The sequence below is a fragment of the Triturus cristatus genome, chromosome 1_2 (assembly GCF_964204655.1).
Source record: "Triturus cristatus chromosome 1_2, aTriCri1.1, whole genome shotgun sequence".
Classification (NCBI taxonomy): domain Eukaryota; kingdom Metazoa; phylum Chordata; class Amphibia; order Caudata; family Salamandridae; genus Triturus; species Triturus cristatus.
In genome coordinates this window covers 769,972,713-769,999,223 of record NC_140580.1, presented here as the reverse complement: position 1 = coordinate 769,999,223, position 26,511 = coordinate 769,972,713, and the positions used below count along the sequence as shown (strand labels likewise).

Genomic DNA, 26,511 nt, shown 5'->3' with positions numbered 1-26,511 from the left:
ACGTTAATTCACACGGAACTAAATAACAAACATAACATGACAAAAATAAACAATGAAAACTAAACTTCTATATCACCTCCTCCCAAAATAGAAATTTGGGTAAGAAGGTCTTTCACTGTCAAACAATACAAAGCCTCTTCCTAAGGTTAATGTCACTGCATTCATAATGTCAAACACCCTTCCAACAGTATTTGTACCAGTGTTCATAATATAACATATATGATTCCTACTCCATTGTCACAGAGTTCACACTGTAATACCTTCTCTTGAAACCACAGTTTTCCCGCAAAAATAGTATGAAGCACAGAGCTTTCTCAGGTTCCGCCCCGAAGATTTGGAACTCTCTCCCACCGGAAGTCTGCAGAATCTCTTCAACAGCTTCTTTCAAAAAGGAAGTGAAAACAATCCTTATGAACAAGTTCTTGCCTTAAATGACCATGGTTCGTCTGTCTCATTCACTGCCCTTGGATTCACTATGTTAGGAGTCTAGCAAGTGTGTAGCTCAGAATTGTTTGGTTATGTTTGTTCTTCTCCAAGCACGCTTTTATATTATCTAAATGTCTTGTTATTTTGATAACCCCTCTTCATTGATCCTTGCATTAATTCTCAAATGATGTTTCTTTTTTCCTTGTGTCTTTTTTTTTCTTCCCCCTTTTGTACCTCCGACAATCCAAATTGTGAAGCGCTCTAATACCCATCTGGGTCTTGTTCGCGATATACAAAACTTTATAAATAAATACAATAAATAAATAAATACCACTTTCTGCTGTATTTGTCAGGGGGGTGCACAATTCATTTCCCCTTTTTACTGTATTTGACAAAAGGATTTGCATCAAGAATGTCCCTATCAGCTATAAGCAATTAAACAAATTCATAGCCTGGCTACCACAACTGCTGCCCAATCAAATGTCCATCAAGAACACAATCAACAAAGGAGTGGAGCCAAAGACCCGGAGCATCTATACTATGGGCCCCAAACTGAGCATTAAATACATCCCTTTGGCACTTGAACTCCAAGCTAATAAGGCAGTGCAGCCCGAGGTTTACTCAAGGAGAAACTCAAAACTCCACAAAGTGCCCAATAGCACTTGCTGAGTTAATGCCAACAAGCCAAGCCATGACAGTGCTTTTACTTTTTATTTTTTTTAAAGAAAAAATGTATATATTATTAAATACTAGACATTAAAAAAATACAAATGTATGTTATGAAAACAAGGCATCAATAGTCCTTGGACTAGAGATCTGTGTAAGAAGGTTTCTTAGTGTTAAACAATGTAAAGCTCTACTTAGAGTTATGGCCAATCGAATTATGAGTGAAAAAATTACTAAAAATGCAGCAAAAGGTGTTGCTCTGTTGAAAGCCCTTTGCAAAGGTTGAATGATCACCTTTTTATTGCTTATTGCTATATTTGGGTGTTAAACCGGTACTAACGAGGTACAGCCTATGTACAGACAGTTTTAACAAGTATAAAAATGACAAAATAAGGAAAAAGTACGTTGCATCATTTGCCTTTTTTGCCATATAATTTAGTCAACCCTGCCACATAATGTGGCCCTCCCCACCGAATAATTCCAGTGGCCCTGCTTATATGGGGGCATATTATCAACGACCAGCGATAATTATTGCTGCCGTGCTAAGCGATAATTTTGTTATCGCAGGCTATCTCTGGAATTTATCGCCCTGGTAGCGCGTTATTAACAACGCGTTTTTCAGAGGGCGATAAAAATTCCAGAGATAGCGAGGTTATCGCTGTTTTGCAGGGAACATCGCTGGTTTTCCAGCGATGTTCCCTGCAAAACGGCGATAAATATCAGCATAATCCACACCAATGTTAGGGATAGGTAAGTCTGCATTTTAGTAGACGTTAGTTTTTGGAGAAAACAGCGGTTTTCTCAAAAAACTAACGTGTGCTAAAATGCTGGGGCAGCCTTGTAAATATCGCGATGTGAACATCTGCGATATTTGCACGGTAGTCCATCCGGGGTACGCCCAGTGACGCCCACTTTGCATCTCATTAGAGATGCAAAGGGAGGCGTTGGGAAAAAGGGTGCTAACATGTGATTATGCATGTTAGCACCCTCTTGTAAATAGGGCGATAGTTTTATCTCCGCTTTTTTGGCTTTTTAAGCCAAAAAAGCGGAGATAAAGCCCTTGTAAATATGCCCCATTGTTTGTCAAGGCATTTAAAATGTAAAACGCTCTAAATAGCATCTACCACATAATTTAATGTAAAACCCTCTCTGATGCACTTGTCACAGTGTTCACAGTGTTCAATCCCTTCCCACTTTATTTGTCAGAAGATTCAAATGTAAAACATCTTTCTACTGTAATAGCCACGGGGATCCCTCCTTACTGTATTTTACATGATGTCTGCAATAATGTTGTCTTATCAGTTGTGCCTGTGAAGGTTTCCAAAGAATGGCTGTATGCACTGAGAGGGAAACAGAGTTCCACATTGTTGGAGAGTTTCCTGAGATAGAATGTGCAATCGTTCTTTGTTTCTTGAACCTAAAGGATTCCAGTAGCATGGATACTTACTTCTTAGGGAGCAGTCTCCCCCACTGAATGGACCCTTCTTAGGGAGAGGTATCTTGTGGATCCATGATGCGGGCTTTGTGAGTTATGCAAGCTCTTTAAGGGCATTTCTAGCTTCGATAGGGAGCCATTTATGACTGGTGAGTAAGGGTGTGAAGTGATATAAGTGTTTTACTCCTTTGGTAAGTCAAGTTGCTTGGTTCAGAGTTCTTCTCAGTGGAGGTTAAGAGTCATTTTGGAAAGCCTGCAAGTAGGGCATTTCCAAAATTAAGCCATGACATGACTAGTGATTGCACAATTGTTCTGAAGGTACAAGTGGTTTTCTTCCTCTCTGGATATTTAACTGAATTGAGCTGGTTATATGTTTCATTTATGTACTCTTGAATGCTCATATTTTTGTTGAGGTAACTGAGTGATTTTGGGCTCAATTCATAAATGTAAACTTAGACCTGAAGTCTAAGTTTACCTTTGTGAATTGGGCACTTAGACTTCAGGCTTAGACTTAGACTTCAGATCTAAATTTACCTTTGGGAATCGGGCCCTCTGCGCTTTCGATAATTTTCAGATTGCCTATAATGGTTCCAAGGGATTCCTACCAGGATTGAACTGAAATGGATCTCTGAGGTGAGGAGATGAGTAGGAATTTAGTATGTAGTACATTAAGCTTGATGTGGTAAAAGGGATTCCATGGTTGAATATCTGCAGATGTTTTTCATAAGATTCTACTGTCCTTCAAGGTCGAGGTTTTTGTGTTCTGACCACTCACCAGTGTGTTTCTGTACCTCGTTTGTATTGGGCTAGTACTCACTCTCTATTCTGTGACCACATAAAACCTCAATTGTGTTACTACACATCTGCAATATGCTTCTGCATCCATAGAGTTTCCCTTCACACTCCTGGAAAGGCTTTACATTTCTTTACAGTGCATAATGAATTACGGTACAATCTCCATTGTGCTATAGCACACCATATGGTGTCTCACTACTAACTACGTAAAGTGCACTGCAAGTCTGCTGTGGCTATTTCATACATTACTGCGTGCTCTGCAGTGTTACTTCACACATCCCAATGCTTCACTGCAGGCGTTGTGCTGTTGCTTGCTGTGCAATGTTACACTGCACACTCTGTAATATGTTACCCGCTTTAGCACTTGTAAATTTATTGCTGAATGTTTTGTAATGCATCTATGCATTCTGTTCAATGTGTAACTGCACACCCAACTAAGTGTTACTTTACATTGTGGAGTGTGTTACTTTTGTTTTGCTATATTAAGAAATGCGCTCACACATATCACACAGCATGCAAAGTGCTACTGCTTAATGTGCAACATGTCACTATACATTGTGGCACAAGTTTTGGGGGCGGTGACTCCTCTCCTCCCCCCCAAGCTCTGCAGGGTGGCAAATGCAGGGATTGCCAGAAGCCCCTCCCCCCCTCCGCTTTTACATGCTGCCATAAGTCTAGCTACGCCACTGAGTGTGATACCACAACTTTCCAATGCACGTTTCTCAACTGGATTAATGCACGTTCTTCAGGCTATTGCTCCATACTCCCTAATGCATGCACACCTACACTGAATCACTCTTCACAGAATCTCCAGCTTAGCTCATATAGGGCACAAGTCATCAACATCTAAAGAACTCTCAGATAGGACTTCTGTTCCTCCTCAGAACCCCTTGCAGTAGAGATCACCCAGACAGAAGTGCTGCTCACTCTTCATTCTCCATTTATATACAAAACTCCAGCAGTTAAAAGAAACTCCTGCTTTGTGGGTGAGGTCAGTCTGAAAATCTGAGAAAATTCACATCTGTATTTTATTTCATATAGTGATTAATTCTGCGGGATCCGATTTCTTAGGTGCCTTTTTGGCATACATGGAAACCCATGCAACTGGGGTAAGTGGAAAAGCTGGAATTTGCATGAGGGGTGTGTGAAATTCGTGTAATTTGCTTTCCACACTTAATTACGTGAAATTTCAGGAAATTAAGCAAAATTACACATAATTACATGAAATGCAAAGCTGCCATTTTGCACTATATTTTATTGCAACATGTGTCCTTCCATCAAAAGGTGTAATGTTTACATTTACACGTAACAAACATAATGCAAACGTCCCCAAATTACACACATTATGATGGTGTAATCTCCATGGTTCTGAATCTAATTGGAACCCAAATCATATAGGTTTACAGTTGACAACGCAAAATGTATCTTCCTAGGACAGAAATTACAAAACCTCCTAGTGCGAGTTGCAATTGATTTCTTTCTAGTAACAATCCAGAATCGTTTGGCCCAGAACTATTGCAGCATCCTCTGACCTGATGTAGCCAAGCGCTCCCATGCTCTCTACAGAGATTCTGCTGAATATATGCGCCAGTCCAGGGTTTCATTAGCAAGTACCCTTTCCGTTACACTGAAGGCTATCTTCTCCTATAGCAAATTACACTTGAGTTATTGAAACTTCCATTCTAAAGATTTAGGAACTTCATTTACAAATTAAATTTTTAACATTTTTTAACTGAAATGTCTCACGGTGGCTTTGTCAAATAGAGTTGCGAGATCTTTCAGCAGCGCTCAGGATTTTTTCTCCTGATTTCCTAAAACACATGATTCCAACAGAAACAATCTTCTACTTTGTGTTTGTTCTTCGACAGGGGTCCCTGTTCAATTTTTGTATTGCTTTAAAGATCATTAATGATACAGTGATAACAACTGGCATCAACTTTTTCTGCTGGTAACTAAGATACACCTCTGGTGACAATATTCTATGGAACAGCCCCCCTCCTTACCTCACATCACTGGCCTCTCCTGCTACCCAGTGGGTCCAGAGAGCTGTGAAGCAATGGAAACTCCAAGATCCTGTTGTTCATTTAGACCATGACACACCGCCTCCAACCCAGCCTGCCCTACCTCACACATATAGCATTTCTTGCTGATTAAGGTCCCACAAATTTATGTCCAGATCCTTTTTTTTCAGCATCTTGTTGTTGTCTGTCCCTGGTTGTACACTGCTCTTCACCTCAAGAACTCCAACAGCTAAAGAAATTACAATAACTAAATTTAAAATATATGGATTGAGGCAGACTTGTTTATCTGTCGGAAAATGTTTTGCATCAAGCAGACTATTGATTCCTTATGGTTCCTACTCTGGAATTGTGTACTGTACATCAAACTCTTAAGTGGACATTTTTGTGAACGGTGCCCTGTTGCTTCACCTCAAACCCCTTGCTTGACAGCAGCATCACCTATTTTTCTTATGGTACATTTCTGAACTGTATCTAATATAATAGAACATTTCTGGTAGTTCCTTGACCAGTGCTATGGTTATCCCATGGTATGACTGTGTTTTAATTGCATCAAGGTGCACTACTCTTACATCTTTTTGGATGTGAATTGCACTATCGAAAAATACAAAATTAAATGGATAGGTGCAATGCAGATTTTTGCTATCTTCTTCATGCGAACTTGGACATTGCCACATAGAACGTTCTGCATAAGGATGTAAATATTGAACTGGCCATATTCTCCAACATTAAACCAATGCCTCCCTTTGATGCCACTCAACTGCCAAATGCAGAAAACCTCTTTATGGGAAACTAGAAAGATGCTTTTTCAGGAGAACTTGGAGCTTCTTTCATATATTCTCTGAAAAACCTCAAATAGTCCAGTTTAGCAGACGTAGGAATCGGGATCACTCTCCAAAGATTGGCCTTTGACAGAAAAGCTTACCTCTCCTTTAAGCATTTAAGGTTATGGCTCATGAAGAGACTTTTGAATTGGCGTTTAATTCATGTTTCCATTCTGATTCTAGTGTCGCTCCCAAGCCTTATACTTTTGGGCGGCATTAAGTTTTGTGTAGGACCATGACATTATGGCTTAGAGAGATATTGATGGGCTTTAACACTGACATGCAGCCTTATGTTAAAATCATAAAGATGGATACCAAGAAAAAGCTTTGATGGACCTCACAGAATTTATGTCACTTCCCCTCACTTCTAATGTAGACTATTGTTCTTTTTTGGTTCAAAGAATTTTATTGTAATTTGGGGATTCAAAGAAAGGGGGAAGGAAGAGGTATGGGGTATTGACCATCACAATATGAAAAATACTTGTCAAACAACATAGCATTCAAGAAAAGATCCAAATATAAACATTCGATTGTAGATCTAAAGACATTTCTGACTACAAGGATATTAATTTGACTGGACACCAGGAGGGGGGGTTGAAGGGAATACGGGATAGGGAAGACATAAGGGCAACCCAGAAAGGGACAGGAAAAGAAACAGGGATAGAGGAAAGAGAGAAAGAGAAAGAGAGAGAGAGAGATAGAGAAGAGAGAGCAGTCTACATTTGAAAGCTGTTGGCAATGTGACAGTATGTAGTGTTGTGTATTTAGGTGCCTAGAGAAAGTAGGGGGTAAGGTAGTCCACAATCTAGAGGATGTGGGATATGTGGTTCAAGGAGGTTTTATTTTTTGCATGTAAAGGTCTAAACTATTCCATACTTTCTGAGATGACTGACTGGTGTATTCATTGTTTGTGAGGTTATTGTCCACGCTTGTGAAGCAGACCCACAACCACCATGTGTGTAATGAGAGGTTTTGAAAGGATTTCCATAAGCAAATAATGTTTTTGATTCCTATCATTAGTAGGTGGTCTATAAGACTCATGCCTTATTGATTTAGATTTAAGCTGGTAGGGTAAGCCCGGGGGCCTAAGGTGATCGTATAGAAATGTAAGACGATATCTGAGTAGGGTTCTTTTTCATCGCCGCCTTTAATTTGAGGAAATTGTAGAATTCAATGTTTTCGAGGAATATAGGATTTTTGTAGTTCAACAATAGTTATAGGATAATTTGGTGGACCTAGGTCTTTTATGAACAAGACATTATTAGATGAATAATGTAGACTAATGTCCTGAAGAAATCATTGTTTGTTTACTGGATTCCCAGTAGCAGCCATGGATGTACGGAGACATGGAAATTGAGACCTTGATTGGAGGGTTCATATGGAGCTTATCACCTGAGTGGCACAAGTTCCAACAATTCGGTTCAAGGTCTCAAAGTTTGGGGGAAGTCTTCCTTGTCTGTGGGCCTTTCCCTAGACTATTGACATACTGTTATCAGTAAGTTTCAATGACCCAGTCCTGCACTTGTTCAGTGCTTCGTTTTTCAAAGAGTGCATATTCACAACTGTGCCTAATGCTGTGGACTGATCTCATTTCTCAGCCACCCAAGTTTGTTAATCCTTCATCTTCAATTCCACTTCCCATATGTACAGGAGCTTGACATTTGACCTAGACTCCTATCAAAAGGCTTGTTAGCACCTCTATCATGTGGCAAGGACCTTTTGTACTATTTATTTAATCAAGATTTACAGATCCTATCTTTTAATCATGAGAAGAGGCAGTTGCTGATAACTTATTGGAGAATAGTTTTCACCCCCTTTGAGTGGCACTTCCTGATGCCACTCAAAAGAGACTCCTCCAATCATACAAAGTCCTTCAGGTTCAAAAGAAAGAAATGAACAACCCCCTTTACATGTGCTTCAAAATATGCGGAGAGATGATGATGATGTATTTTTCATCTTAGTCAAGTCTTGTTGGAGAAATCCTTAAGGACTGGAAATAGTAATCCATCGTTGCTGTCGGAGATGACAAACTTTGTACATCCCATTGACTGCCAATTACTGTGAATATCCTTCATCTGAATTCCTTGAGGTCCAGTCTTAAAATAAAGATTATGCATATTATATGTAATAACAGTCTTTTTTTGAGTTGTTGGAGTCGTTGTGGAAGCCACTTTAAGAAACAAAATGAAAGTGGTATAACAATACTGCTTTACAAAGATCTTCTGAGTAGGCAATGCACCTTGCAAGTCAGTGATTAAGCACTTGTTTCTCAAACATCCCATAAGCAGTTTTGCAAATGTGGCAAAGGCAAGGTCAACCATCTCCATAGAGTGACTAAGGACTAACGGCCTTATGTATGAATCTTTATGGGATGTCGTAAAATGCTGATTCACAGAATCTGGCCTTTTGCAACCACAAAAACATTTTTCAATATGTACAAAAGACAAACTGCAATTCGATATCTTATTAGCAACTCACAATTTCGGTTTGCGATTCAGTATTTGGAAGGAGCATGTTTATGGCATCACTTCAAATTACCAATTTGCAGTGGTATATATTACGTTTTTACAAATGAACTACGATCGTAAAACATTACTTTTTTGCTGACACCTTGAAAGAGGTGGTAACCATTTGCAAATGAGAAGTGGTCCCCATAGGACCCCTTCCCCTTGAGAATGATAAAATTATACATTATTTAAGAGCAGGCATGGTCCCACGGACCACTGTCTACTCTTAAAAAATGAAAATTAAAAGTTTCATCCTATTTTCCTGATGGAAAACCAGCTGCATTTTAAAGATAATAAGCTGAGCAGGCCACCCACCATCTTTGTGATTGCTGTAATTTCTCTTGGTTCGCAAAGTAATATTCATGAGGTAGGTCGAATTGCGATCCACTAGGAATTGCTAATTGAAACTCAACAAGTTCTCATACATTAGAAATAGTGATTTCCTAAAAGCGATTCTCTGAAAATCGCAATTTGGAAATCGCTATCCCCAAATTTTTTACATCTGGTGAGCACTTAGTAAGATTAGAAATTATCACCGAGACACATTTCTTTGTCTTGTTGAGATTCAATCCCACTTCTCAGTTGTCTGCAACTTCCATGGGGGGACCTTCCCTCACCAGGTCCAGGAATTTTTCCACCTCACTCACCCTAGTAGGTCACTGGGACCCTACCTACATGTATTTGCTCCTGATTTCTGAATCAAGCATGTCAATATCAGAGGATAGCTCTGTGCCTCTAAGGTATTGGTGTCTAAGGTTCTGTAATTGCTTCTTCCACAGTCCCAATACTACTGTTACCTCTATCAATTTTAGATTTGATATTTGTGAGCATAGAAAGTCTGTAAGTAACTGTAAAATGTTCATATACTTATGAACCTGAGTCTCTGTTCCACTTAATCATTACCGCATTTTCCAATTCCATTTAATGGATCCAGAATCTTTGTGATGTCTGCACAGAAGGTATCATTTGTGAGCGTAGAGCATTTGCCACCTTGTATTGCATTGGTACTCGTGGAAGAGGTTCTGGACACTAAATTCCCACTTGTGCTTCAGGTCTTCTTTTTCATTGCATTACACTTAAAACTGGCTATGGGTTGATCCTTGTGCCTCCTAAATCAGGCAAATGGCTCATTTCCCTGTGAACAACTAACAGTTCAGCTATCCATTGGCCCCTTATGTGACATTTTCCTCCAGATCTCTCCCTCTAACTCATTGTCACTCTGGATGAGGCTGTTTCATTTGGAAGGGATTATTTGCATCTAGAGACGTTCATTCCAGTGGACCAAAGTGGACTAACATGAGTAATCAGATGGGGCATTGACTCACAGTAAGAGCACAAGAAGGAAATAGTATGTTTCAGGGAGGAAATATATGCTAATTAACATTTATAAATGGTTATTATATGAGAAAAGGATTCATAAATTAGCTTCTCCACACCGGGCAGTGAAGGTTGCGCTGTCGGGCTACGAACTGTCTGATTTTTTTATATTCCTGATAACACTAAGGTAGGCCTTCTGCTGATTTAGATGTACACTGCTCACCATATTTTCGATTTGGATTCAATGACACAATCTCTAGAACCAGCACTAATCTAGTGGTGCCTCCACTGTTTTTCCATGAAGGGGACATTGTAACTAAGATATGAGGTAGAAACGTTGACTGTATTGCTAACAGACTGCCCTCTTCCTCAGTAATCTGAAAAGTTACCTGATGTACCAAAACTAATGGACATAGTTCTTATACAATAACCAAAGTTGTTTGTTTCATTGTATAGACACATCAATACTTGCCTTCACTGTGCGCACTGTGGGGCAGTGAGCCCCTTATCCTACACAGCATTTTTCTTTTAGATTAGTAGAATGATTAGATTACCTAATTGATGTTCAGTTGATTTCTTCTGCATTATTTGCCTAAGTATTTAAGTTACTCTTACTATCACCAATCTGTAATATAAATGAATACTAAGTGAACCACTGTTTTCCTATGTTGTTAATTATCCCAGGCTCCTAAAGGCATATTGGGCTGTCCCATGGCTGTGTGGGATGAAAAAAGTGGAGGGTCTCTGAAAGAGGCGTGGACCATGCAATTACGGCCGTGGCTTAAACAAATAAACTACATTTCGGTGATTCCTATAGTGTGCCACAAAACTGGTGTTTCGTTGGCTCTATAAGCTTTCTGTTATTGCATCCAGGTATATAATACAACTGACATACACCTAAATACAGCCAGGGCTATTGGCTTTGTCAATGATAGTCAGTTGTTTAATATAAAGTGCCATACAAGAGTGATATGTCAAACGGAAAAGCATTACAAAAAAACAAGATCCTGGAAATAGCTAGTCGTTTTAGGGGGTTGCAAGCAGGGCTGGCTTTACAGTAGTGCGACTGGTGCGGCCGCACTGGGTGCTGACCTGTGGAGTGGGGCGCTGACCTCAGGGGGCGGGGGCTGTGTTTAGCAATATCTTATGATTGGAGAGATGAGAAGCACTTTTGCCCGGTGGTAGTGAGAGAATCCGAGGAGGCGGTGATGGTGCATGGGGGGCTCCAAAAGTGATTGTCACACCGGGTGCCACCAGTGCTAAAGCCGGCCCTGGTTGCAAGATTAAGTAAAGTATGTAAAAAGAAACAGGAATGTAAATGCTAACATGGATTACCTTAACGTTTTTCACATTAATTCAAAATCGATTATTGTTTTTTACTAGTAAGGTTAATAGGACAATAATATAGGACACAATAGGGACCCTTTTCGATGTCTATTTTTAATGACTGGACAAAGACACGTGCGAAATCCCTGGGTCTATCATGTGCAAAATATTAATAAATAGAAAAGAGTAATTAGGCCATAGACTATCCCACACAGACTTAACTGTGGGAAATTCCCTTTTAAGGATGAAATCCCTCACTCATGCTTCATCATATGGGATTCTCCTCTCAAAGGAAAAACCTTGTTCCTTTGAGGGCTACAACCCCCTCTCTGAGAGGGAGGAGCTCAGGGATGTTGTAGGTATCTAATTGTGGGATATTCTAAATCCACATATGATGAGCAGAATAATGTGAGCAAGGGCGCAGCGCAAAGAAAATATGAAATGTGAAGGAAGTGTGTATAAAACTAGCTAGGGGGCGTCAAATATATGTTTTATTAGGGAGCACCCTCTGCCAGGATTAAAAACAGTGCATCAGCTACATGGATTTGAGTCGCAGTGATATGGTGAAGAATAATGGTCGACATGTTTCTGCCTAAGTTGCCCCTAGATTGGGCAAGGCTTTCTTCAGGACCTATAAAGATGCTGCTGCTACAGTGCTCAAGTATGTGTATAAACAAAGGATACTAAAAACCAGATGTGTTCAAAATTCCAAATGCTCTGGAAGGTGAGATTACCCGCTATTGCTGGGTAAAGAAAGCTACCTCAGCCTGGCAACAGCTCAGGATGGGGGCACCGCTCTGTCCGTCGATACCCCGAGCTCAAATTGACCCTGCAACCGGCTGCAGGCTCAATTTGAGCTTGGGGTATTCTTTTCACTCTAAATGCCATTCACTACAAATGATGAAAGTGGGAGCTGTCTGGGAGATAATTCTAGAAGGTCAGGAGTAGGGGTGTATAACATTTGCATAATTTGCTTTTACGTAATTTTGAATAATTACAGGAAATTGCTTGGAATTACATGAAATGAAAATCCAACATTTTATGCTATATTTTGGCGATAAGTTAGCACGTCAATTTTTGGCACAAGGATACATTTTAACAAAAACACCATGAACAACAGCCACAAACAATCTGTTATTCCTGCAGGTTCTCAGTAAAGTTTTACAGTGAATTGTGTGCAATTACGCGAAGTGATATAATGGTGTAATTTCTGGACTTTTTGTGTGCCAAATGTAACAGGGAAATCCCCAAATTAAGCAAATTACACTGGTGTAATTTAAATTTTTGCCAAGAATTACTGTGTACATTCGCTTTTGTCTGGATTTTTTTTTTTTTTATTTCCCCTGGCTGCATGCATTTATGATACTTCTACTAAAGATGTTCACACTGTTTAAGCCCCATTCACTGTCAAGATAAGATCTTTTCCCACAGAAAAGGCAGACAGCTTCTAATAGTATGCTTGCATTTTAATACTTCGTTGTGTAAAGCTGCTGCTTTAGCCTTAAAACATTTGTGGCATTTCCTAATCCTGCCTCAGTACATATCTTTGCACTTTGTAGGCATTATCGGATTGATTTTTTCAACTTAATCTATTTGGTTATTATGATCAAATTCAAAATGTTGTAATAAACATTGTGTGTTAAAAATAAAGTTAATATACCAGAGCCAAGCTATATTTTACTACTAAACAGATAGCCACAAGTGCAGTTACCTCGCAGACAACATGTTAATGATTTGAATGATGCAGCAGGTGCAGTAACACTGGGCCCAAAAGTTGTCAGAACTCCTCTACACACATAATATTGCTGTATTTGACTTCTAAACAGGCAGCCACAATTGTAGTTACCCTGCAGTTAAAAGGGACTTGATTTGAATGGTGCAGCAAGTGAAGTGACACCAGGACCAAGAGCTCTAGGGACCCCACTAAACCCAGATTATTGCTAACATTTTAAACTGAACAGCCAGTCCCAAGTGAAGTTACCTTGCAGACAACAGGGTCATAATTTGTATGGTGCAGCGGGTGCAGTGGCACCGGGCCCAAAAGTTGTCACAACTCCTCTAAACACCTAATATTGATATATTTTACTACTATACAGGCAGTCATAATTTTGGTTACCTTGCAGTTAAAAGGGGATTGATTTAAATGATTCAGCAGGTGCAGTGGCACCAGGGCCAAAACTTCTCATAACTCCACAAAACATCAAATATTAGTATATTTTATTTCTAAACAGGCAGTCATAAGTGCAGTTCTCTTTCAGGCACCAGGATCATGATTTGAATGGTGCAGCAGGTGCAGTGGCACCGGGCTAAACATTTGTCAGAACTCCTTTAAACACCTAATATTGCTATATTTTACTACTAAACAGGCAGTCACAATTGCAGTTACCTTGCAATTGAAAGGGGCTTTATTTAAATGGTGCAGCAGGTGCAGTGGCACTGGGGCCAAACATTGTCATAACTCCATTAAACACAAAATATTGCTATACTTTTCTACTAAACAGGCAGTCACAAGTGCAGTTATTGTGCATGAAACAGGGTCATTATTTGAATGGTGCAGCAGGTACAGTGGCACCAGATCCGAAAGTTGTCAGAACTCCTTTAAAAACCTAATATTGCTGTATTTTAAAACTAAACAAGAAGTCATAAGAGCAGTTATCTAGCAAGCACTAGGGTCATGATTTCAATGGTGCCGCAGGTGCAGTGGCACCAGGACCAAGGACCAAACGCTCCAGGCACCCAACTGAAAACCTTATACCGCTGAACAGGCAACCACAATTGCTGTTACCTTGCAGATAGCAGGGTCATGATTTGAGTGGTGCAGCAGGTGCAGTGGCACTGGGTCCAAAAGTTGTCTGAACTCCTCTAAACAACTAATATTGCTATGTTTTACTACTATACAGACGCACACAATTGCAGTTATCTTGCAGGCACTAGGGCAATGATATCAATGGTGCTGCAGGTAGGGGTGGGCGGAATTTGCGTAGTCGCGCTATGCAAAGCTCCGCAAAACGGTAAAAAATCTCCGCGAGCACGCAGAAATTCTGCGAACACGCAGAACTGCTTGTTCGCGATGCTTTTTCCCTGTTCACGAACGATGTTTGCGTGCTCGGGGGGGAAATATCTTGCGAACACGCATTTTGAGAACGCGAACAAGCAAAAAATTCCGCAATGCTGCCGAACGCATGAATTTTGGGCAGTTCCGCGTTCTCCCTGCAACGCAAAATTACCCAAATACTGCGAGCGGAATGGAATTACCGCCCAGGCCTCGATGCAGGTGCAGTGGCACGGGGGTAAAAAGTTGTCAGAACTCTTTTAAACACCAAATATTGCTATATTTAACTAATACATAAGCAGTCCCAAGTGAGATAACTTGCAGGCACTACAGTCATGATTTCAATGGGGCAGCAGGTGCATTGATACCAGGGCTCTAGGAACCTCTCTAAACACTAAATATTGCAATAGTTTACTACTAAACAGTCAGTCACAGGTGCAATTACCTTATAGGCAATAGGACCATGATGTGAATGGTGCAATGGCACCTCTCTAAACACCAAATATTGCTACATTTTTCTACTAAACAGGCAGTCACAGATGCAGTTACCTTGCAGGTACAAGGGGCATGATTTGAATGATGCAGAGGCTGCAGTGGCACCGGGCCTAAAAGTTGTCAGAACTCCTCTAAACACATAATATTGCTATTACATCAATTAATTCTATTATTTGAATCTTTCTTTTCAAAATGCTGCTATTACTTACTTGCACTATTCCACTAGTAACAGCACAATATATTGCCTCTTTGTACATAAACAAGTCATAACACTTTAACAGACTTTCTGTAACTTACACTGTACAACTACTAAGCAGACTACAACTTACAGCAAAAAAACAGCCTATTATTAATCACATGGGCGAAACCTAATGCATTTACCAATGCTTGTTAAAGCTACTGCTCATATCACCAATTATTGCCATATTTTCATCAATACGCGTTGTAAATGTAAATGTATAGGTATTTATATAGAGCCGATCACCACTACGGGTATCTCAGCGCTGTACTCATACCGCTGAAGGAACCCTTCCTGGCTTTCCATGTGAGGTGTCCACTCCTGGGCACCCCCATGGTGAGGCCAGGCATCTCAGCACTGTTGGGGCCATTGTGGAGATTAAGCAAGCTATTGCCCAGAGTTGCAGCGTGGGACCCATGATTAGAATAAGCACTGAGGCGAGAATTTCCGGTCCGCAGAATTTATAGCCCGAGACCCTGCCGCGACGAGAATCGAACCCTGGTCCCGGACCAGTGCTCTGCATCGAGGTCTGCCGCTCTAACCATTGAGCCACACTTCTCATTGGACACCATTTCTGCCTCACACATGTTACCTTATAGATTAAGGAGCTATTCCACTAATTACCCAGGCTTTTTTGGTGTGCAAACATTGACCACCCCTCTCTTCATGGCCAAACTGGTCCTGTGTAACTGCCTACACATTTTAGTTGTCATTACAATTATAAGTTGTAAATGTATTTATTTATTTATTCAAGAGTTTTCTATAGCCCTGGCTAAACCTTAGGGTATCAGAGCGCTTTACAACCTTGTCAAGCAATATCCGTCAATAATGACACTTTATAACATTGTCAGTCAATAATACAGTATGATTAAAGTGCTGAGTTTTGAACCAATGTAGTGTCCTTGGGGATACATGCGTAGAGTGAAGCAGTAATTCCATCTCTCACATACCCTCACCCATCACCCGATCATGCTCTACATCCCTCATACAATAACGTCACCTTGGTGGCATCACTCATGACATGTAAACACTTCCCACATAGGCTCAAAACAAAACCTACACCCTGCCAATCGAACTCCCTACACAAGGGAGCTTGTTAACCATGTGCATAAGCACTTGAGTGCCCCAAATAGAAGTAGCATGCACTATGCAAATTATACAGTACCCTAGAAACAACCAGTCACGACTGGTTCACAAAGAGTGATAAGTGACAGGTCGTTATATTTCTATGTGTTTCCAAGCTATTACCATGGAATATATGTTGCAGTTATGAATACAAAATTTAGATAAACTAGTCATAGTCAAAATAAACTCTTATTTGGATAGTTGCAAAAAATGTTGAGTTGAGATCAGTAATAATAAAACAAATACAAGATCTATGCCAGCGTCACAGGATCAGCATGTCTATAAATTGGTGATGTTTTTTCTGAGCCATGAAACGTTTGATTTCGTGTTTGGAGGTGTTGGAAGGGGGAGTTTTCCTTATGAACAATGAAAGACACTTCCATAGTTTCAGGGCTTTACCAGAGAAGGTCTCTTTCAATCTTTTATGTTGGATCTCTGATTTTAGTCAAGAATGGAGCAGAGGCAATCTGTGGGCGCTCATGGGAAGCACCCAGAGGAAGTGACATTCCATACCCTTTGACTTTAATTACATCACAAGAAGTGACATCATATGAACCTTTACCCTCATTTTTTCCAGGATGTCAGGTCACTTGACCCTAACCCCACAAAAATGGACATAGATGAACTTCCATAATAACAGCATGTTTAATATAATAACGTACACAAAATTACTATTTTAGATACCACCTATTCTATGGTGCTGACATGGTGTGCCAAGACAATGAAACCTGATGTTCCACAGAAGTTTACCCCAAATGTGGTATTGGTGCTCACATATATCAGACATTACTGCCATTGTGCAAAGGCCAGCGTTTTGTCATGGGTGCCCCCATATTCCATGGCTTCCCCCATATTCCATGGGTGCTGCTTTATATAAAAAAAACACATAAAATTTGCCAGTGCCAGAATTTTTGAATTTGTGCCATCCTTATACGATAGGTGCCCCTTTGTGTGAAAATTACCTCAGTATGCCAGGGTTAGCATTTTCTAATGGTTGCCACTTTCCCATATGCCAGCTTGTCCACCTTTCTGCCAAGAATTACCTCCATTGTACTATTACCAGGATTCTGTCACTGGTATTCACATGCCAAGAATTTCCTCAAGTGTGCCAGTGTTTTTCTACCGATGCCCTATATGCCATCAATTACCTTGAGATTTCAGTATTGGTATTTTACCACTGGTGCCCATTATGCCAAAAATTACCCCCACTGTGCTAGTATTTTGTCACAGGTATCTCTCATGCTAAGAATTGCTGCAAGTATGCCAGTATTTTGCCCTGGGAAACTCTATGAGACAATAATTACATTCAGATCCGGGGGCTTACGACAAACTTGCAAGAATCGCATAACATTCTTGTTCACATTCACTCACTCACACTCATTCTGTCACTCACACTCACTCTGACATTCATTCTCACTTGCACTCTCTTACACACCCTCAGACTCATAGCTATTCATTCTCTTTCACTCACCTGCATTCACTCACCTGCATTCACTCTTAATCTCACTCATTCTCACTCACTCATACTTAATGACATTCAGGCCCAAGTTTATCTATAGTTTGTACAAAGATTCCATCCGTTTTGTGATGCCAACCTGGTGCAAAATGTTTGGGTGGACTTTACTATCCAACGTAAACCAGTATCTGCTTAGGATAGTATCCCGAAGTAATGCAAATCTATACTATGCTCTGCTTTGCATTATTTTGGGTTAAGAGGTTGTTCCATGGGTAGTGCAGGGGTGTTTCCATGCAGGCACCCATGGGTTTTGATACAAATTCTTTTCTACAAACATTGGCAGATTGGAATCTGCGTCAAAATCTTACACCTCTTCAAGGCAGGAGTAATGTAAAGAAATGCTTTAATTTCTCCTTGTTTTTCCAACTTTGTGTGAGTGCTGCATTGTTTAGCACACATACAAAGTGGAAAAAGCATTAGAGCATGGTTTTTGTGCTAGACGGGAGCCCTTCCAGTACAAAAACTATGGTTCAGAGAACTCACACAACCTTGTACTATGGCACAAGGTTGTGTGTGTGTAATAATGTGTAAATGACATTATGATCTCATTAGTTCCAAAAGAATGTTAAGGCTTAAGAAATGCACAAGGGGCATTCAACTGATGCACTAGGATGGACATGGAGGACTCTTTTACAGTGTGTTGGCGCACAACTGCCAAAAGTGTGGCAGTGCAGGGGGTGAGAAAAAGGTTAACCATATCTTAGTAGAGATGATGCATTTTTCCTCTCTACCTTTGACAAAGGGCAGCACAGCAAATTTGGTGCAGCGTTGCCTTGCGTCAAAGAATAGCATAACTGGGCCTCAATCTCACACAGTCTCATTCACTACCTCATTTTTACTTACACATGCGTGCTTACACTTACAGACACACTTCCTTACACATATAGACACACTTGCTCACACATACACGCTCTCTCATTTAAACACAGTCTCACCTGCAAGCACAAACATAGCATACATCTAAAACCATTTTTACTCACCAGAGCTGTCACATAAGGTCCTGTTCCAGATAAGTGTGCTCCATTTTTATTACACCAATATTATTCACTATTAGTATAATGAAAAATGGGCAGCAAATAAGGAATGCGGAGCCGTCCCTGTGTTCTTGGCACTGATTGTGCCATCTCTGAGGCCTTGGGTTCCAACGGGCAAGCCAGATGTTGCAGCTGCGACTCATGGCAACCACTAAATAACCTCCATATTTTTCCATGTGGGCCTATATTGCTGCCCTTTAAAGGGAAAACACTGATCCATTTCCGAACAGTGATATCTCAACAATGACTGTCAAGACATAATCCTTGTCAGCAAGGTAGCTCTGTTTGCATTTTACATGTTTTACTTAATTTACTTCCCTAATAGTATTTGTTTTTTCCAGGAAGTTGTTTTCTTTAGTTTTTTTCATGCACGCAACATATTACTCTTGAATTGTGCGTACTGTGAACCGGCTCATTTGTAGATGTCTCTGTGAGTTCAGGCTGTGGTGCTTGTTCATAATGGGTTGTGATAGAGAGCTTGGGAATTGAGGCTGAAGGCAGTGTGAGGTTATCTCAGAGTCTGCCAGGGAGTCATAAAGCCATTCACAATATATGCTCATCCAATCCCCAGAGCGATGTTGACAGGTGTCACTTGTAATTGTGAGTATATGTCGTGAAGGGGGTACAAACCTGTTGAAATATTGACAGGGCAAAAGTAAAACAAAATAAAGTGCTTCCAGGTGAAAGTGTGTGTGGTAATGGTGAAGTGAAGAAGATGCTAGGAAAAACACGCAGAAGGCAAGAGTAAAAAGAAGGTGCGGAATGCGAAAGATAAGAGTGAAATAGGAAAATTAAGTATTTCAGGAGGTTGTGTGGAGGAAAGAGTGTATGTGTATCATGGAGAGGCTGCGGAGGAAAGTGGAGTGAGGGGAGAACAGGAGTGATTGCGACACCACTATCATTTCCACCAACATGCAGTTAGGATTATTTTGCAGTCTCATATTTTCAGAAATTAAATGTTTCCAATTCTACTATTTCTGAACAATATCATTGTTAGTTAAGTACTGCTAACAAACGTTGCAAAGCCATAGGGCTGGCTCCTTTTAGGTGCATTTTTGTTATTGTGTGATATCTCTGGATGCAATAATAGGCAGCTCACAAAAAGGCACTCACATACTAGTCAGGTGGTTGTGGTGTCAAGCACACAATTTTAGTTTACATGTGTTAAGCCGTGCTATTAATGTCATAGGCCATGGTGAGTGGAAAGTATTTATAGTTATGTTTCTTTGGCCACTCCCCTTTCAGAGACACCCCCCACTTTTTTCATCTCACTTAAAGCCCTGGGGAAGGTCCAAGTGCACCCTAAGGGTAAAAGAACATGGTGGGACTGGGCAAGTCATACAGGGGCCTCATTGACAGTGGCGGGGGGAGGGGGTCCGAGTTTTGGGGGCATCCACCTCCCCCTCTTACCTGCCATCTCGGGCAGCAATCGCCAGCCCCCCAGTGGCGTAACAATAATTGAGGGGGCCCCCCTGCAAGGTACGTGGAGGGGCCCCCTCGGAACTCTATCAGGAGCTCCCCGGCCGAAGTGCAGTGCAGAGGGGGCCCCCTGGAGCTTGGGGGCCCCCGCACTGTGGGGGATGCAGGGGCCTCTGTTACGCCCCTGCAGCCCCCCTTCCGCCTGCTCTTCAGTCTTCAGTGAGGCTGTCGTGGGGCAAAGATTTGAGGAATTGCCAGCACCCCCCGCTCGTCACTGCGGCCGACGCGGGGCAGCAACCTCAGGGACCACCACCGGCGGCCAAGGGTCTAGCCACACCACTGCTCATTGAGACGGAGAAGAGGCACCCTGAGGACAACATTAACCCTAACTCCTGGAACAAGAAAACAGTGTCAAGGGAAGCATTTCCTGGGAGGGACAGAGGCGGTGAGAGCAATCCAGGGATATGGCAGTAGAGGAGGGAAAGAGCAGAGAGGAACTCCATGAAGAGAAGGGATGAGAGGGAGAGATGAGCAAAGGATTGACCAAAGAAAGAGAAGAAAGGGACGGCCAGGGTGCAGGGTAGGACGAGTCTGCGGAGGTGAAGGTATGAGTGGGTGTAAGATGTCTGAGGTTTGCAAGGAGTCTGTTTTGCAGGACACTGCCCACTCCTCAGCTAGGTCCAGAGCTGAGGTCGTAGTGGGCAGTGTCTAAAGAGCACGACCAGCCCATTCTTTTTTAAGTTGAAAAAAACATTTCCCTACTTTCTCTTAAAAGGCAACCGTCCAGGACAGTTAATTACAGCTATTTGAGATGCCTCCGCTGATGCTGAAGAGAGGGAGTCTTCCAGTGATGTGAAGCCAAGAGGAGGACAGAGGTCTAAACAAGAAACACGCCCTCTTGCCAGAGTGTCTGCTGCCTGAAACGAATGTAAATGTGAGCAATTGGATAATATTCAAATGTAAAAGCTGCTTAAAAGTTGGTATTGGATTTGATGGAGATCCCTTGAAGCTTTGTGAGGACAAAGATGTACTCTTTTTGAGCGGTACTGCAAGAGTGTTACCAACTAACCTGTGGCGTGTGAGCTTTTAATAGATAGTTAGGAAAAAAGGTTTACATTGCATACAGTCTGAGAATTACTAAAATCCATATTTTGGACGCACATTTATTTTTATCTTATAGCTAAATATTTTTGTGCATTTTGTCGCAATCGTCTTATACTGTGTGTAATGCAAGTTTAAAATAATGACTTTCATTGTTCACTGGGTGTAAACCCTGGATATGGTCCAGATTATTATAGAGCCACATTATAGTCTATTAAATCAAACACAGTAGATGTTTGTACAACTGGTAATCTGAACTCACATGAGTGAAAGGCTTTCATGCGCAATAATGAAGAAAAAAGGAGTTTTGGTGAAATAAAATATTTTCCTCACTTCACACATGTTAAGTGGTGAAGCCGTGATTTGTCCACGTTATCAGGTTTCACTTTGTACAAATCAGCCACTAAATGGGCATCTATTTGTCTTTCCATATGTTAAGGCTTAGTTTTGACCACTTTAGTGAATTTTTCTACAAATTTTATATAGCTCAAACTTGACCCGAAGGCCAAAGGTTTTGGGGCACTTTACATGAGCACCAGTTACATTACACAAGCTCAAGTTCATTTTTTATAGGCACAGGGAGATTAAGTGGTTTGCCAAAATCACAGAATATTGAGTTGACGCTGACCCTCGATCCTGGTTCCCCAGTTCCAAAGCCAGCAGCTTTGGCCATACCGCCACATCCTGGTTGCAGGGAGATGACAGGCAGAAGACACATGAAAGTTCAGCTTGTTATGGGCTTGAGGTTCCAACAGGGCCTCACCTCGAGCTGGGCCAGGCTTCAGGCTCGAGGCTGGCTCGAGCTTGCTGTTGCTCGTCCACCTCTAATGCAGACATGTGCAGTGATCATATTAACCAATAGAGGTTTCGTAATGTAAAATAGTGCATCTCTCACGACTAGTTTAGCTTGCATTTTTATTTCATTTAAAGTGTGCGTTATTTGATATGCAGTTAACTGAAAGATGGTGAATTGTTCTTAGGACACGCCTTTGATCACGCCCCACACTCACTAACCCCACCGCATTCACTCAGGGTCCACTTACCTCTCCTGACCGGCCTCATCTTGGGACTCAGCATTTTACCGAGGTTTGCTTTCACCACCTTGGCATCATTCAGCTATCCTGTGCCCTGCTGGCACCATCACAATGCCACCATGTACCATGACAGGAGAGCTATGCTGCTCCGCCTATGGTTCCGATATGAGTATCACTGACCCGCCCTGCCTTGCGCTTTGAAGACAGAATCACAGAACCAGGCGCTAGTCGTTCGACTGTTGTATCGCTTGTCTGGGCGGCGACCATACTCCGTGCTAATGCCCCGATGACGACACAATTCAACAAGGACCCAGCGCCCCGAACGCGAGCTCCATGTGCGCTATCAGCAGCATCCCTCAGCCGGCATGTGCATGCTCCCGGCCAGACGCATCCCACAGCCACCCCCACCCTCCATGTGCTCCGTAGCAGCTCCTCCTGACGCAGCCATTTTCCGTCCAATCCGAGACAGGTTCTATCCCAGGGGATGCCAGAATCACCGCTAGCCGCTCACTTCCAGGAAGCCCCCAGAGCCACAGACACCGCCCCCTCCATGACCTGGCCCTACACAGTCAGCGCCTCTCACTGACAGGAGCCACGCGGACCAGCAGTGCTCCTCAGGGACACGCGCTCGCTGCACAGGGGCTGCTTCCCCCGAGCGAGGAACACGCGGCACAGGACTATCCCCTTAAAACGTGAGAGGAATTAATATCTGCGGTTACAACTAAGAGACACCAATGAAAGGGACGTACAGCTCCTAGAAGCCTTTCCCACGTGTCTCTCGCTCTATGGGTCCATCTGCACAGCCTCCATCCTCACTCACTGGAGTTCCACGCACTCACTACTCCCTTGTCAGAAATCCTCTGAACAAGCACCAACCTCCTCTCCCTCACGCCCTACCCCCACCGCACCTTACACAGACTCTAAGCACCCTCTTCTCAGGCCTAAATAAGAGTATGAGGCGTAACGGTCAGAGCTGTCGACTTTGGAGCTGGGGAGCCAGGTTCGAGTCTCCGCGTCGGGTCAACATCCTGTGATTCTGGGCAAATCAGTTAATCTCACCGTGCCTAAGAAAAAACGAATGTGTCCATTTGTAATGTAACTGGTGCTCGCGTGAAACGATCTAATAACTTCGGGTCGACTTCAAGCTATATAAAACTGCAAAAAAACACACAATAAAAGACCTTTCTTCTCAGTGGCCACTCGCGCACCACGGCCGCTTCCTATAGGCAGCACTGTACTCTGACACCCAGCAGCAGACCTCAACAGACACCACACCCTTCGCGCGTCTAGACCCCCTCACAAACACCACTGCATTATGGCTCAGGGGAGCCCCCCCCCCCCCCCCCCCTGCGCACACCTCCTTGCACTCTCAGGCCCGGGAGAGGCTGGCGTGCAGCGTTCTACTAAATCCACCTCACTGCATTATTTATCCAGCCATGCAGTTAATTGCCCTCCAACTCGCCATTAAGTGCCTGAGTAATACTATCTATAAATCACGGGGCACAGGCAGCCTGAGCTGGGCCGGGTGCTCCTCCTAATTGGCCGTGCATCAGGGTTATTAATCTGCCTGCGCAGCGCTGAGGGCGCCCTGGGCTGCAGCCCCTCCCCGGCCTGCTGGGAAGCTGCCGTCGGTGGACTCAGAGGTGCGGGCCAGTGCTCAGGAAAAGAGCCAAGTCATGGCTCGTGCAGGCTGGCCTGAGCAGTCCCCGCCCACAGCGTCCTCAAAAAACACCCTTTTACTCCTGGGGAGGTCTCTGTCCAACAGGAAGCATTTCAGAAACTCATTGAAAGACAGCACCGTGTTCACACCTAGAAACCAACTAGCAATAAGTATGTTGTGTGATTGGTCAATAGTCTAGCGCTTATGACTATTTATTTTTTCTTCAATTTGCCGAACGGGCGTCAGTGTTATCAGCGAGACGTAAGTGCGTCTGGCGTCTCTACATTCACGGCTGGTGCTGGATTTTTGTTCCCATTGGTGAAATTCTATTTTGCCCTTCGAACACCCTCTCCCTCGTGTGGCTTACCCCTGCTGGGAATTTCTGTGGGAGTACCATCCAAATAGTTGTACAAAAACCGAGTCAAATGGCCATAAACCATTTTTTTTAAAATTCAGCTTGAGGTGATGCAGCCCACGATGCTAACTACTTCCGGCACCCATGGATTAGACCAGTGTCCCAGTGTGAATCTACTCAGACCCGAATGTATGGTTGCCAGGTTGGCACATGAAGTCAGGATGCCATGTTTCTTAATTTGGCCCTTTTTTTGAGAAACTAAGGGGCATATTATCAAGGATGGCGTTAAAATTATCGCCGCTTTAGCGGCAGGAAACTGCCGCTAAAGCGGCGATACTGGGCTTGATAATATACCGCAGAGAATTCCAATAGAAGCCCATGTTCACATCATCAATCAATCAATCATTTCATTTCATTTCATAAGGCTTTATTCGAACATAAGACAAGTTCATGAAAGCACACATTAAAAACAACATAAATATGGCATATACACTAAATTAAATACAGAGACAGAAAATTTCATCAGCATAAAATAGTTAAAAAAGCATACTTTTCCTGGCATTAATGGATTTAAGTAGGAAATTAGCAGTATAAAAACACACATCCGGATAATGCAAGTTAAAAAGTAAACTCATACAGTCTTGTAACGATCTAACCCCATACTTAGCAAACATGGGTTTTAAATAAGCTATCCGGATGAATTTATACAATTGACAGAGTAGAAGAAAGTGCATGGTACTTTGTGGAGTGCAGTTATCACAGGGACATGGGCCGTCTGGATGTTTGTTCAAAGAAGGGAAGGCAACAAGGTTGTGGACTACTCCCATTCTAAGTCTAGTTAACACAAACCGATGTGCCTTCCAGGTTACTTGAGACAAATAGGGTTGAAAACCCACAACTTTGATTAGATCATGGTAAAAAACATAGGATGAAAGATTAGAGCTGCTATAATGTCTCTTAATGGCGCTCTGATTTAAATTACATTGTTTAAGATGGGATTTGGGTACCACATCTACCCCATGGTGATCCAAAATAATGTCGATGTTAAAGATCTCCCGGAAATGATCACTAACATACTTCAACCACAGGATCCTTGTGTAATAGTCCAAGGCAAGACAATCAGAAATGATGGCTCTACACAAAGACGTCTCATCTTTGATCCATATTGAGCGCCATAAAAGCAGGGGTCTAAGGGAAATCAAATCGGAGAGGTAATGCATACCCAATTCATTATGCACTAAGGCATTAGACACAGAGCTTGGTAGGCACAAAAGTTTCTTCAAAAATGTATTCTCCTCAACCTGAAGAGATCCTGCCGGGGCATAGCCCCATATACCAGCTCCGTATAGGGCAATAGAAACACACCGTGATTGAAAAATTTTAAGCATGTCCTTTACCCGTCTATCTCCTAATTTGCTTGCCATGGTAAAAATTCCATAAGCACTCCTGGCCATTTTAGACCGTACATTCTTATGTTCATTAACCCAGGAATTATTATTTGAAAAAGTAACCCCCAAATAGGAAAAGTTGTCAACAGCCTGAACCTTTTGGCCCTCTATGAAGAAGGCAGGCTGTTTCTTTCCTGGTCTACGCCCATATTCCATAGTAAAAGTTTTAGTTTTATTTAAAACTAACTTTCTGCCTTTAATAAACTGCATAAAACCATCCAATAGCTTTTGAAGACCATATGGTGTACGAGAAATTAAAACCGCATCATCCGCATAGAGTAATACTGGGATATATTCATTATTAATTTTGGGGGCGTCCACTGCCAGGGATTTAAGGAAAGAATCAATCTCATTAATAAAAAGTATAAAAAGCAGTGGGGCTAAGACACAACCCTGGCGTATTCCACGGCCAATCTTAAACATGGGTGTACATTCACCTTGCGGTCCATATCGGACACAAGCTCTCAGTTTGGTGTATAGACGTGCTAAAAAGAAGATAATACCCTCTGAGGCCCCCATTTCCAACAACTTTGCCCAGAGAATGCCGTGGTCCACCAAATCAAATGCACTGCTTAAATCAGTCTTGTATAGAGCACTGGTCACCCCTGGGGGACTACAGGCACTTGGGTTCTGTGAGCCTTGGCTTTAAGTGGGATGAAAAAACTGGAGTGTCTCTCAAAGGGGCGTGGCCAATGGAATTAAGGGCGTGGCTTAAAAACA

At 42.1% G+C, this 26,511-nt stretch overlaps 1 protein-coding gene across 1 annotated transcript in view; it reads right to left on the bottom strand.

Moving 5' to 3' along the window:
- Positions 1–22,670, bottom strand: part of ARHGAP22 (Rho GTPase activating protein 22) — a 399,917-nt gene extending 377,247 nt beyond the window's left edge. The window contains exon 1 of the mRNA XM_085608768.1: positions 22,338–22,670. Within this exon, the coding sequence (XP_085464894.1) occupies positions 22,338–22,371 (34 nt within the window). The 5' untranslated portion in view covers positions 22,372–22,670. The remainder of the gene's footprint in view (positions 1–22,337) is intronic.
- Between the last annotated feature and the right edge of the window lie 3,841 nt (positions 22,671–26,511).